The sequence below is a fragment of the Mauremys reevesii genome, linkage group 13 (assembly GCF_016161935.1).
Source record: "Mauremys reevesii isolate NIE-2019 linkage group 13, ASM1616193v1, whole genome shotgun sequence".
Taxonomy (NCBI): domain Eukaryota; kingdom Metazoa; phylum Chordata; order Testudines; family Geoemydidae; genus Mauremys; species Mauremys reevesii.
Genome location: NC_052635.1, coordinates 842753 through 855995, shown reverse-complemented (window position 1 = coordinate 855995; position 13243 = coordinate 842753). Strand labels below are relative to the sequence as shown.

The 13243-nt window shown below is 47.1% G+C and overlaps 2 long non-coding RNA genes and 2 gene segments (V, D, J or C); 1 reads left to right on the top strand and 3 right to left on the bottom strand.

Moving 5' to 3' along the window:
- Positions 1–263: 263 nt before the first annotated feature.
- LOC120380702 lies at positions 264–1047 on the bottom strand. The segment is given in 2 exon segments: positions 264–583; positions 949–1047. Coding segments are annotated over 2 exon segments (366 nt in total).
- A 1159-nt stretch (positions 1048–2206) lies between these two features.
- LOC120380701 lies at positions 2207–2888 on the bottom strand. The segment is given in 2 exon segments: positions 2207–2526; positions 2777–2888. Coding segments are annotated over 2 exon segments (366 nt in total).
- A 72-nt stretch (positions 2889–2960) lies between these two features.
- On the top strand, positions 2961–6339 carry LOC120381174. The gene is made up of 3 exons (XR_005587957.1): positions 2961–3001; positions 5473–5712; positions 6165–6339. It is a non-coding gene; the product is annotated as an uncharacterized LOC120381174 (long non-coding RNA).
- On the bottom strand, positions 3648–4796 carry LOC120381175. The gene is made up of 3 exons (XR_005587958.1): positions 4712–4796; positions 4472–4590; positions 3648–3928 (listed from the first exon to the last, which is right to left on the bottom strand). It is a non-coding gene; the product is annotated as an uncharacterized LOC120381175 (long non-coding RNA).
- Positions 6340–13243: the final 6904 nt, after the last annotated feature.

Sequence of the window (13243 nt, the reverse complement as noted above, 5' to 3'; positions counted from 1 at the left end):
TCATATCCAACCGTAGTCATCTCTTTTCCCAGCTGAAAAGTCGCAGTCTTATTCATCTTTCCTCATATGGAAACCACTATTTTAATGCAGGTGGTTTGGAGAGATCAGGAAGGAGTAATCTGACAGCACAACGTCCGAGCCAGAATATGTGTTTTTAACAGTGCAGCAATACTCCGAGGGGCTCCGCTTCCAACCTCAATGTGCACAACATTATCTGCAGCTGGGAAGGGAGGGTTTTTGTACAACTCTTCTATGTGGATCTGTCACTGTGCTCTCCATAGGGCGCAGTAATAAACTGCGCTGTCTGCCAGCTCCAGGGCTGCGATGTTCAGAACCGTGGAGCTGTCAGTAGCCTGTGAAGAAAACCTCTTCTGGGCGAAATTTGCGGTATCACTGAACTCGCTGTAGGATTTCGCTCCTCTATAGAGAATGTACTGCGGCGCTTGGTTCGGATACTGACGGTACCAATAGAGATAGACATAGGTATCGCTGGTGGTGTAAGAACAGCTGAGTGTCACAGAACCTCCAACTGATCCAGACATTTCGGGTTCGTTGGATTTGACCGAGTCGCCCAGCGCAGAGCCTGAAAAAAGACAAACACATTCAAGAACAACATTTCCCCTGGAGCTAACCCGTGGAAAAGATTCCACCTACATTGCAGTTTCAGGAAATTTCAAAGGCGTCTAAGGGATTTAGGCGCCAAACGCAATAGGCATTAATGTTATGAGCAGGGGAAGGGTTGGGGTTTAGCGTTAGGATTAAGGCGAAGGTATGAACAAGGGTTTAGGGTTACGGTGAAGGTGAACTGTCAGGTTGTAGCGTTCGCGTTTTGGTTACATAGTAGGGAAGGGTTACAGTTCAGGGTTCCGGTTCGGTATAGGGTTAGGTGGTTGATGGTTATTGAGTGTCTCGTTTCCTTAGGTTTCTTTGAAATCCCAGCCCAGTTACCTAGGAGACTGAATATCCAAATGCTGAGAAGAAAACGCGTCTCCATAGTATCTTCTCTAGCGACCCAGTTTCAAACGCGCAGCTACTGCCGCTGCCTTGGAGGAGTATAAACGACCCGTCTGTCAGGGCAGCAACAGCTGTGGAAGATTAATTAGAAACCAGCGCAGAGGAAGAGGGAGGAGTCATCGGAGATCCAGGAAACGCCGTGGGTTCAGGTCAGCCTGCAGCTGAGATATCAGTGTGCTTCGGGGGGGAGGGGTTTGTGGGCAAGGGTCTGCTCTGGGACTCAGTGCGACGATGGGTAATCCTCTATGCCTCAGTTTCCCTAGTTGTAAAAAAAGTGGGGGTTCCCATCTCCTGTAGGGACTGCTGAGATTTCTTGACACTCGTATCACTGGGATTGGACATGAATGTGTTTATCAGAAATCAGTGTCTGGGGCTCTCATAAATGTAATGGGATGAGGCACCCAACTCCGTTAACCTCCTTTGAAATGCCCAGCCAGAACTCCTGAAATAATTATTTTAAATTATTTTCGTCTTTCCTCTACTGCCTTTGCCGGTTAGTTGAAGCGGAGACCTAAGGAGCACGGAAGGGTTTCAAAAGACAACCTGTGTTTATATTTTCCTCCAGCAGATGCTGACGCTTTGTCATGTTAAGAGTTCGTGGTTCTCAGCATTTAGTCTCCGGCATAGCGTCTTGCAATTAAATAGTTTCCAAGCAAATTTATCCCAAAATACACCTGCGTCTGCAACAGGAGCATTGATTTGACTCTGGGAGAGTAACTTCAGCTTTACCCCCACCACTCAAAAATAGGTATTTCCAACAATTTCCCCCTCGTTTTAACTCGCCTATTTTACCCCCATCAAACCATAAATGAGCAATTTAACAGTCTATTGTCCATTTTTAAAGGAATTTTTTTTTGCATTTTATCTCAATTTGTATTTTCAGCAATAGGTCACTTTATCTACATTTGTACTCACCTTTAACCTTTATTTCAGTACAGATGATTCCCACATACACACTACACCGATATAGATCATCTCAGGAAAAGAGGTGTTAATAGTTTCCTAATTAAAGATCAGGCCCATTATCTTATCCAAGGGCGATGTTTAAAACATCTCTTTAACTTTTAAGGGGAGTTGTGTAGTTAAGCAGCGCGAATACTCTCTTTCAAGGCGCTGCTGCCCGTTTTAATGCCTGTACCATCCCCGCAGCAGGGCTGGGAGGGTTTTTGTACAGCTCTGCTGTGAGGCTCTGTCACTGTGCTCTCTGCAGGGCGCAGAGATACACCGCGGTGTCCGCCAGCTCCAGCGCTGTGATGTTCAGAACTGTGGAGCTGCCACCAGCCTGGGAAGAAAACCTCTCCTGGGCGAAACCTGCAGTATCACTGAACGTGCTTCCTTTTGCTCCTCTCAGGAGGATGAACTGCGGGGCTCGGTTCGGGTACTGGCGGTACCAGTAGAGATAGACACCGGCAGTGTAGCTGGTTTCATAAGAACAGCTGAGGGTCATGGTGTCACCTTGTGATCTGGACACCTCGGGTTCACTGGACCGGATCGAGTCACCCAGCACCGCACCTGAAACAACACAATCACAGTCAAGGACATCCAGGTGCATTGGCAGGTCTGGCTGGGAATTTTTAAATAACCCAAGGGGGTTATACGCCTAATTTCAAACAAATTAAGGTTAGCACAAAAATTAAGTTTAAGGATAGTAGGGGCGTTCGGATCTGGGTCAGGGTGAGGATCAGAGTTCGGGTTCTGGGTAGGATGGGAGTTGGGAGCCGAATTCCCTGATGCTTTTTCCAAAAACCCAGAGCCCGGTTACCTAGTAGGTTAAAGACCCAAAGGCTGAGAATGAACCGCGTCTCCATGGTGCTCAGACAGCTGGAGCCCGGACAAGCTGAGTGGTCGCTGCGAGAAGAATTGTAAAGGCAACTTCTCGGAAGGACTGGGAGAGGTTAGTGCTAGACCGGCCTAGCAGAAGAGGGAGGGATTCGGGAAATGCGTAACAGACACAGGAAACGGACTGGGTTCTGCAACTGAAGCGCAGGTGAGAACTCGTGGGACAAATTCCTTCCACTGCACTTCCTGGAAGGACAGTTTCTGGCTTTCTGACGGTTTTTTTCTAATTCATTTTCCTTTTTATTGTCCTTCTTCTTGCTACGTGGTGAGAAGTGAATTAAAGATATTGTGAGAAGACTTAAAAGCTCTGTGTTGTGTGTGCCGGTTTTGTGGGGGTTGGTGTCTTTCTGTTTGTCTCTATGTTTGTGTTGCACATGCGTGTGTGTCTGCATGCTTGTGTGTGTTGTGTCTTTGTGTATCTGTCCCATTGGCCCCATGCTGGTTTACTCCAGCGAGGGGAATCCAGCCCCAGTGGAAGTACAGCTGACTGAGACCTGTGGTGGACCTGGCCCAGTTGACTCCATCTGCCCCACAGTGATTCACCGCAGCTGAGGAGCAGACCCAGAGTGGGTAAACTGACATTAATCTGGGGTAACACGACGGTGAATGAGGCCCATAAGTCTTCATAGGTGTCGGTCATGTGGTTTATACCAGCCCCATCATCTGGTTTAACCATCTGTCTGTGCCTGTAGTTGTGTTTTTCATGGTGAGAAAGCCCAGGGGGTGGGTTTTTTTGTACAGGGCTCCCTATTAAACGTCTCACAGTGTCTTCCCACAGAGCACAGAAATACATCGCCGAGTCCGTCGGCTCTAGCTCTTTAATGGTTAAAGTGAAGAATTTTGAGGATTTCCCGAATTCTGCAGAAAATCGTTTCCCGGCTCCGTTCTGTTCAGTGTTACTCTGAGATATTCGGAAGAGGAAATCCATTGTCCCTGATCGTTGCTGTCTGTACCAAAATAAGTAATAATACTGGTACCCAGTGGAGAAAGTACACTCCAGGGTGACAGTCTGACCCCCCCAACTTTGCCAGCTGCCCTTGTGTTTGCGTGACACTGCCTTGTCCCTGGCTGGAACCTGCAGGGAAGGAAAGAGAAAAAGTTCACCCTAATTAAGTATGTAAAACTATCGCACATCTACAGACATTGTCGTGTGAGGAGAACAGAAGCCTTTTAGGACTCACGGCCTCCCAGAAATGGGATGATTGTTTTTACGCATCTTGTACAAAGAGAATGTCGCAGGCACAGACTGAGGGGTGGGTTTGCCCCACGCTCTAGGTAAGGCAGCAGTGAAGCTGTGAATGGAACCTCGGAGTCCTGAGTCCTAATCGTCCATGCGCTACCCACTACAGCATGATCCCCACTCAGGGCTGGCCATTGGACCCAGGAGTCCTGATGCTCAGGAGTCTAACTGCTCTCAACCACTAGACTCTCCTCCTCTCCCAGAAGTGGAACTAGAAATCAGGAGGCCAGACCCTCTCCTTTAACCCGCTAGACCCCTGCTCTCCTCTCTGAGCTGTGAGCAGAACCCAGTCATCCTGGCTTCTAATTCCACCCCCTGCTCAAACCCATTAGGTAACAGAAGTTCTATCATTCGTTTCCCCTTTTAGCGGACACTTACTCAAAGATAGAAATGCTGTTGCTGTCCAAAGCAGGATTTCTGGCGCCTTCATGTTTAAATATATTGTTTCTAGATCTTCAGGGGCTCAAGCCACCACGATGATGGGTGAATACAGGAACCTGGATAGAATAGAATCTTATGGTGAAGTTTCTCGCACAGAATCAAACCAGAGAAATTAAATCTGTGGCAAGACCATTTCGTCCTCTCCTATAGACCCCAGTTGAAGGCTGTTTCCCTCACCATGTAACAGCTAATACCCTCCGGTAGCGTTTACCCTGCCCGCTGGGGCTTTGGCTTGTTCCTGTCACGTGGCACCTTTCTGGCTTCCAGATCTCTTTAGCAGCTCAGTAGGAGCAACTTAGTTCTGTCTCATCTTCGGAAACGGGAGCTCAGCAAGAAACACAGGGTCGAGCGGCTTTTACTTTTTTTCAAAGGCTAAAAGACACGCACACACACACACACACGCACACACGCGCACACACACACACACACACACACACGGATTCCATTGCCACAGATCTGGTCAGGACCCTTCCTGCTCACAGCCCAGAGAAAATTGTGCGCGGGGTTCTTTCTCCAGAGTGAGGCAAAGTTAAGCTCATTGATTCACGGCGTGGGGATCTGGGCCATTGACGCCAATGACCCTAGGGTGATTTACAGCATCTGGGGTCGGGCCCATTGAATTCAACGGGGCAACCTTGATTTGCACCAGCTGATACTTTGCCCCATTTACGCTACTGGAGCGAGATCTGATTCCTACCTGCTGGGGTCTGGCCCCAAAAGCAGACGGAGCTATTCATGGGAATTGCGGTGTGACAGGTACTGACATCGGGCTCATGAGATTCTGGGTGTTTTGGGAGAAGTAGGGGGATGGTTCCTGGAAAAGGGTAACATTTCCACACAGTTAGTGCCCCTGCGGTTTCCGTCACACCTGCACCGTTTGATCCAAACCCCTGCTTGTGGCTTGCGGTGTCTCTTTACACTGATTTCTATCTGCGCAGGTTTTGTCTCCGAGTCAAGAGAAAACTGAGCTCTGGATTTTGTAAACGCCCCTCTATTAACCCAACCATCCTGGTAACCTAAGGACAGGCCCTCTCAGCTATAGCTCAGAAACACATCGCCGAATCGCTCAGTTCTAACTCCGCCATTATCAGACCCACGTATTTCTCGGCTCGCCTGAAGTCCAGTGAGAACCGGCTCCCAGCCCCGTTGTGCTCGCTCCCGACAGACCTTCGGAAGAGGTACTTCGTCTGGCCGCTGCTGTCCTGTTTGTACCAGTGTATGTCATAACCTGCATCTTCAGTCGTGAAAGTACAGCCCAGTGTGACAGAGTCACTTTGTACCCGGGTCAGCTGTCCTTGTCTCTGGGTGACACTGTTCTTCTCGGTACTTAGTCCTGAAAAACAGTAGATGCAAATTGACGATAAAAAATTAGCACAGCTGTGTCTGCTGTCAGCTGAGCATCCCAGAAGGGTTCCAATAGATGTGACCTACCTGTCCCCACACACCCCTTCTATCTATCTATCTATCTATCTATCCCCACACACGAGCTATCTATCCCTAGCTAGCTCGTTGTCCGCCACACTCCCTCTATCTACTATCCGCATATACCCTCTCTATTTATTTGTCCTTCCCCGCTCTGCAAGACATATCTATTTGCTTATCTCTGTATTTTTTTCTCATTTATTTCCAGCTGAGATCTTCAAAGCCGACTAAGAGAAGCAGATCAGATGTCTGAAAATGGATGGGAACTGGCTGCCCAAATCCGATAGGCAGCTCTGTTAATCCCAGCCCGAATACAGAATGACATATGTTCTTTATAAAAGGAGAATGATTTTCTTCCCTAAATACCATGCGATATTCAATGTCACCGTTTAGGGAACATGTTAACAGCAGGACCTGCCTGGCCCTTACAAACATATTTCGACTTCCATACTTTTACATGTTCATAATGAACATCACAAAAATTGACCTCACCTGACAACAAAAGTAGACTGCAGAGCTGTACTCCTAGACACAGCATGCTGGCTACAGCTTCAAACTAACCTCGTGGTTACTCCGTGTCTGTAGCGAGCAAGAGAATATTTCTTCCGCTTCTGTTAATTTGTTTGTTGTTTCCTTTATTTATTTTAATGATTGTGCACGATGTAAAAATGAGCCCTGCTTTTTCTGTAAGCCCCTCTTCATTTCCTTCCCGCCTTGCGACGCTAAAGGTATCGTACTGTACATATCAACAAACTACAAAGTCAAAGGTTAAATATGCAGGTCTGGAGCGCCCTCTAGTAGATATTGACAGCAACCAATAAAAACTATTAGAGACCACCCAGGAGGGGAAAATTCGCATGGAATTTCAGGTGCGATGTTTCTCCAGAGGAGAATTTTTGGAAACCGGTAATTATTCATTATTATTTTCTGAGCTGTGAAAATAAAATAAGGAAGGCGATACCTTAGCACATGTTTAAAAACAACTTCTTACTATGCCCAGTCATTATTCAAATTTCCCCTGGCCTACAAACTTCACACTTGCAGGAAATTTCTGTGTTTATTGTTGTTGACTGGCGATTGGGACTGGGATATTCAAAAGGGCCCAAGAGAGTTGAATTTCACTGGCATTTTCAAAGGAAACTGGGTGCTTAACTCTCTTGAAAATCCTAACCATAATTACAAGTGACTCATTAAGGGATTCGGTGTTAGGAGAAATACTGATATGAGGAGTAGGTATTTTTAACCTACAGCCAGGTATTGCTACTCTAGCAGCAGCTGCTGCTGCCCTCCCCTCTCCCATCTCTCAGCTGTGCCGCGGAAGGGAGGGGCGGGGGGGAATAACTAGCTTCTTTGTAAGGAAGGTTTGAGAGGAAAGCCGGGTCTGTGATTAGGCCAGGAGCCTAGGATTTGGGAATCTAGTCCCTCCTCTACCAAACACTATCTCTGTGACCTTGGATGGATGACTTGTTAATTCTCTGCGCTTGAAGACCTCATCCCTAAAATGGAGACCGTGACCCTGCCCTATATCACAGAAGTGTTGTGAAAATTAAATAAATTCAAGGCTGTGAGGAGCTCAGGTAATGGGGCCCATAAAAGAAACTTAGATAGAAGTTATGGGCTTATAGTAAATTTTTCAAAAGTACCTAAGTGAGGTAGGACACTAAGTCCCATTTTCAAAAGAGCCTTTTGAAAATGTTCTTCTTAATGCAGGGAATTATGGGATGATGTTCTATGCCATGCATGAGTCAAACAGATAATAATGCAGCTTCCTCCTGGTTTTTTAAATCTGTCAATCTATTATATCAATCCCTGTTCATTTTTAATGGGAATCTGGTGTTCAAAACCCAAAATCAGTTTAAAATACTGAGTCCAAGTATTTCCTAGCACACAGTTGGGAAAATTGATGGCCATGGTGATGGCACCTAGATCAGGGTTTCTCAAAATGGCGGCCAGTAAGTCCCTCAGCCTGCACCACTTCCAACAGCTCCCATTGGCCCGGAGCAGAGATCTGTGGCCAGTGGGAGCTGTGATCAGCTGGACCTGCAGATGGGGCAGGTAAACACACTGGCCCAGCCCACCAGGGGCTTTCCCTACACAAGCGGCGACCGCTGTTTGAGAAACCCTGTTTTAAGCATTTTAAACTAAGATCCCTGACATAGCGAAGCTCTTAAACATGTTTAACTTTAAGGAATGTTTGTACTCATTCATTTTAACAAGAGTGAAGCAAGTTCCTACGTGTTTTCCTGGATTGGGCCCTTTGAGTCTAGGAGCATTTATAGTAGTAAACAACATATGAAGCAATGTATCAAGTGATAGCAGGAAGAAATATGCTTGAAAGTGAAAATACAATTGCATACTGTGGAACTCTTTGACAGAGGATGTTGTGAAATCCAAGACTAGAACAGGGAGAATAATTTATTTTCTGGTGGCATTTCTCATGGATGGTGTTTTTCTAGAGAGTCAATATATACAGCCTTTAGCTGTTCTATAAAGCCATTGCAGAGCTAAGGGGCTTGGATGAAATTGACAATGTAGCTCTTTTAAAAACATTCTTCTTACCATATTTTCCATGTATCTTTCAAAACCTGCCTGCTGTAAAATCTTCAATGGAACACCAGTGCTTAACTCCCTTGGGCCCCCTTGTGAATCCTAAGCTATATTTCTAAGCAAAGAAGGATGGTCGAGTGGGTCACAGATCTGGGCAACTGCACCTATATTCCCCCTCCATGTTCCAGGCACACCTCTCAGGCTTCTGGCTCCACAGCTGTCACCTCTGGTGGGCAAAGAAAAATCTCTCTCTCTCTCCCCCCTAACCAGGGTGTTTCCAGGCTGAACAGACCCCTGTCTATGCTGTGATATCCCCTGTTAGACAGACTGCCGAAAAAGGCCAGCAGCTCTGCTTTGCATTCTCTTGGAAGGTAATTGACCATAGTATTAATTACGATGCAGCCTTTTTACTCAGCAAGCATGTTTTATTCTTAAGGTAAAAGCATTACAGGGGGAATAATAAAACTGGAAGGGACCTCGAGAGGTCATCAAGTCCAGTCCCCTGCCCTCATGGCAGGACCAGCACCATCTAGAGCATCCCTGACAGGTGTTGGTCTAACCTGCTCTTAAAATTTTCCAATGATGGAGATTCCACAACCTCACTAGGCAATTTATTCCAGTGCCTAACCACCCTGACAGTTAGTAAGTTTTTCCAAGCCCATTGCTTCTTGTACTATCATCAGAGGTTAAGGAGAATAATTTTTCTCCCTCCTCCTTGTAACAACCTTTAAGGTACTTGAAAACTGCAATGTCCCCTCTCAGTCCTCTCTTCTCCAGACTAAACAAACCCAATTCTCTCAATCTTCCTTCTTGGTCAGGTTTTCTAGACCTTTAATCATTTTTGTTGCTCTTCTCTGGAATTTCTCCAATTTGTCCACATCTTTTCTGAAATGTGGCACCCAGAACTGGACACAAGACTCTAGTTGAGGCCTAATCAGTGCGGAGTAGAGCGGAAGAATTACTTCTCGTGTCTTACTTACAACACTCCTGCTAATACATCCCAGAATTATGTTTGCTTTTTTTGCAACAGTGTTACACTGTGGTCTACTATGACCCCCAGATCCCTTTCTGCAGAATTCCTACCTAGGCAGTCATTACCCATTTTGTATGTGTGCAACTGATGGTTCCTTCCTAAGTGGAGCACTTTGCATTTGTCCTTATTGAATTTCATCCTATTTACCTCAGATCATTTCCCCAGTTTGTTCAGATCATTTTGAATTTTCATCCTATCTGCCAAAGCTCTTGGCAACCCTTCCCAGCTTCATATCATCCACGGACTTTATAACTCTACTCTCTATGCCATTATGTAAATCATTGATGAATATATTGAAAAGAGCCAGAGCCAGAACTGATCCTGCGGGACCCCACTTGTTATGCCTTTCCAGCCTGACTGTGAACCACTGATTACTATGCTCTGGGAACAGTTTTCCAACCAGTTTTGCACCAACCTTATAGTAGCTCCATCTAGGATGCATTTCTCTAGTTTCTTAATGAGAAGATCATGGGAGACTGTATTAAAAGCCTTACTAAAGTCTAGACACTAAAGTCTAGACACATCTACCACTTCCCCCATATCCACAAGGCTTGTTACCCTGTCAAAGAAAGCTATCAGATTGGTCTGACATGATTTGTTCTTGACAAATCCATGCTGACTATTACTTATCACCTTGTTATCTTCTAGATGTTTCCAAATTGATTCCTTAATTATTTGCTCCATTATCTTTCTGGGTACAGAAGTTAAGCTAAATGGTCTGTAATTCCCTGGGTTGTCCTTATTTCCCTTTTTATAGATGGGCACTAGATTTGCCCTTTTCCAGTCTTCTGGAATCTCCCCTGTCTTCCATGACTTTTCAAACGTACTAGCTAAAGGCTCAGCTATCTCCTCAGTCAGTTCCTTGAGGATTCTAGGACGCATTTCATCAGGCCCTGGTGACTTGAAGACACTTAAGTTGTCCAAGAATTTTTTTAAAAAGGGCCCTGAGTCAGTTTAAACTCAGGCTGTTTATTAAAAAAAATCCATTCTCTGGGTGGTGGTCTGCACAGCATCCAGCTTGAATCAGTACATGCAAGTCTCTCTAGGAGTTGGTGCCTACTGGGATGTGTTAGAAGCAGAAAGAATTTTCCTCATCCACCCCCCTCCCCATTGTTCTCGGGTCCTGGGGGAGCTGTGGTCTCCCTCCCCCATGGAATTGCATACAACCCTTGGCTCACAGTGATGCATACATTTAATACAGTAAGCTCCCCAGAAATGCATGAAATTGCCATCTCTCACTGAGTGCACTAGCGTGGGATGTTGGAGATCTGGGTTAAGTTACCTGTTCTACCACAGATTTCCCATTTTACATTGGACAAGTCATTTAGGGTCAGACTTTCCAAGACTTTTGGGCACCTAAAGATACAAACAGGTTCCTAGTTCGATTTTAAAAGGTGCCTAACACCCATTGACTCAGTCTCCCTTTTAAACATACTTTGCCACAATTACTTCAGTGTGAGGATCACAATGGCTAGGGGCAGGGTCTGCTTCTCCATGAGGTCTTATAATTTTCTTCCAGGGTTCTCTTCTTTGGGTCTCTTTCAAGCTTCATCCAAGCTGGGAGATATTTTAACTTTCTCACTCCTTTGGCACAGACAGTTTGCCAAAGTGGCTTTTCCAGCATTTCCCCTCCTTACCTGTTCTTTGCTTCTGGTAAGTGAGAGATCTGCTGACAACTCTTCTCTGTAAAACAGAGTGGCCTGCCCTGCTCCCAGTGAAGGGTTCTATTACTTAGTAGGAGGATGTGTAGAACCCTCCAGTCCATGGTGCCAGGTGCTGTACAAATACAAAACAAAAGAGTCCCTTCCCCCAAGATCTCACAATCTGAGTATAAGACAAGGACAACAGGAGGAGACAGACGCAGGGGAGAGTGGGGCCCCGTTGTACTAGGTCCCAGGCTATGCAACCTATTAATGCCACCTCTGCCTCAAAGAGTTTGAAGAGGAGAGAGAAAAGATACAGGGGACAATCTAATGTGAAGGAAGGGAGGGTTTTTGCACAGCTCTGGGATGAGGCTCTGGGCTTGGCTACACTTACAAGTTGCAGCGCTGGTGGAGGCTTTCCAGCGCTGCAATTACACCCCGTCCACACTTGCAGGGCACAACCAGCGCTGCAACTCCCTGGTTGCAGCGCTGGCTGAAAACCCATCCCGGCAGGGGTATAAGGAGTGCAGCGCTGGTGGATCCAGCGCTGCTCAGCAGGTGTGGACACTCACCAGCGCTTTACCTGTCCTCCAGGGAATAAGGAGCTATCCCAGAATTCCTGTTCAGCCACTCTGCTCATCAGTTTGCACTCTACTGCTCTTGCCTCAGGTGACCAGCCCTTTAAATGCCCCGGGAATTTTAAAAATCTCCTTCCTGTTTGCTGCAGCCAGGTGTGGAGTGCAATCAGTTAATCTTTCCAGGTGACCATGCCTCCACGTGGCAAACGAGCCCCAGCATGGAGCAATGGCGAGCTGTTGGACCTCATCAGTGCTTGGGGGGAGGAATCAGTGCAGGCACAGCTGCGCTCCGGCCGTAGGAATTACGATATCTTTGAGCAGATAGCAAGGGACATGCTGGATAGGGGCCATGATCGGGACGCACTGCAATGCAGGGTGAAAGTTAAGGAGCTGCGGAGTGCCTATTACAAAGCCCGCGAGTGTAATCGCCGATCTGGATCTGCCCCCACGACCTGCCGTTTTTACAGGGAGATGGACGAGATACTTGGGGGTGACCCCACTGCCAATCCCAGGATAACGATGGACACTTCTGAGCAGGCTGGGGGACAGGAGGAGGAGGCGGAGGCGGCGGCGGCGGAGGAGGAGGCGGGGGGGGGGGGAGGAGGAAACCACGAGTGAAGCTCCTGGGATGGGGGAAGAAACCGCAGATTCCCTGGAGGCATGCAGCCAGGATCTCTTCTCAAGCCAGGAGGAAAGTACCCAATCGCAGCAGCCAGCAGTTGCAGAACGACAAGCAGAGTAGCGGGTTAACGGTAAGCGGCTTTTATTTTCTGGGTGGAAATGTTTCTGGAGAGGAAGGGGGGTTATGGCTGCATGCATGCCAGCCTCTAGATGTGGAATAGCCCGTTGATGTGGTCTATCACGTCGCGGTAATCTGCTTCAGTTATCTCAGCAAAAGTTTCAGCCAGAGCGTGGGCAATATGCCTGCGCAGGTTTATAGGGAGAGCCACTGTGTTTCTTGTCCCAGTCACGCTGACGCGTCCGCGCCACTGTTCCGCGACTGGGGGGGGGATCATTTCTGAACACAGGGAAGCCGCGTAGGGTCCCGGGCGGAATCCACATTGCTGTAAAAGAGCCTCCCGCTGTCCCCTAGTGACTCGCAGCAGGGAGATATCTTGCAGGATTAACTCCTGTGAAAAATGTTGGGAGACTCTTTAGTGAAGAGATAGGTAGATAGTGAAGATCACCCCTGCAGCTGCATCTTCACTCAACCCCTCTATCACTCCAGATTACCCGAAGCAACCAGCCCCCCTCTATCAATCAAGCCCCACTTCTCCTTCTATAAGCACCCCTCACTCACCATTTCGTGGCTTCTGTCGTGTTATGCGTGTGGGGAAAGAATGTTAAAGTGCAAACTCCCTCAGTGTAACAATTCATGTCTGGAGATAGTGGATACAATGCTGCCCCTGTTAAATGTTTCATTTCTACAGTGACCTTGACTCCTGGAGTGGGCAGATGTTCCACAGCACAGAGGCTACAAAATTTG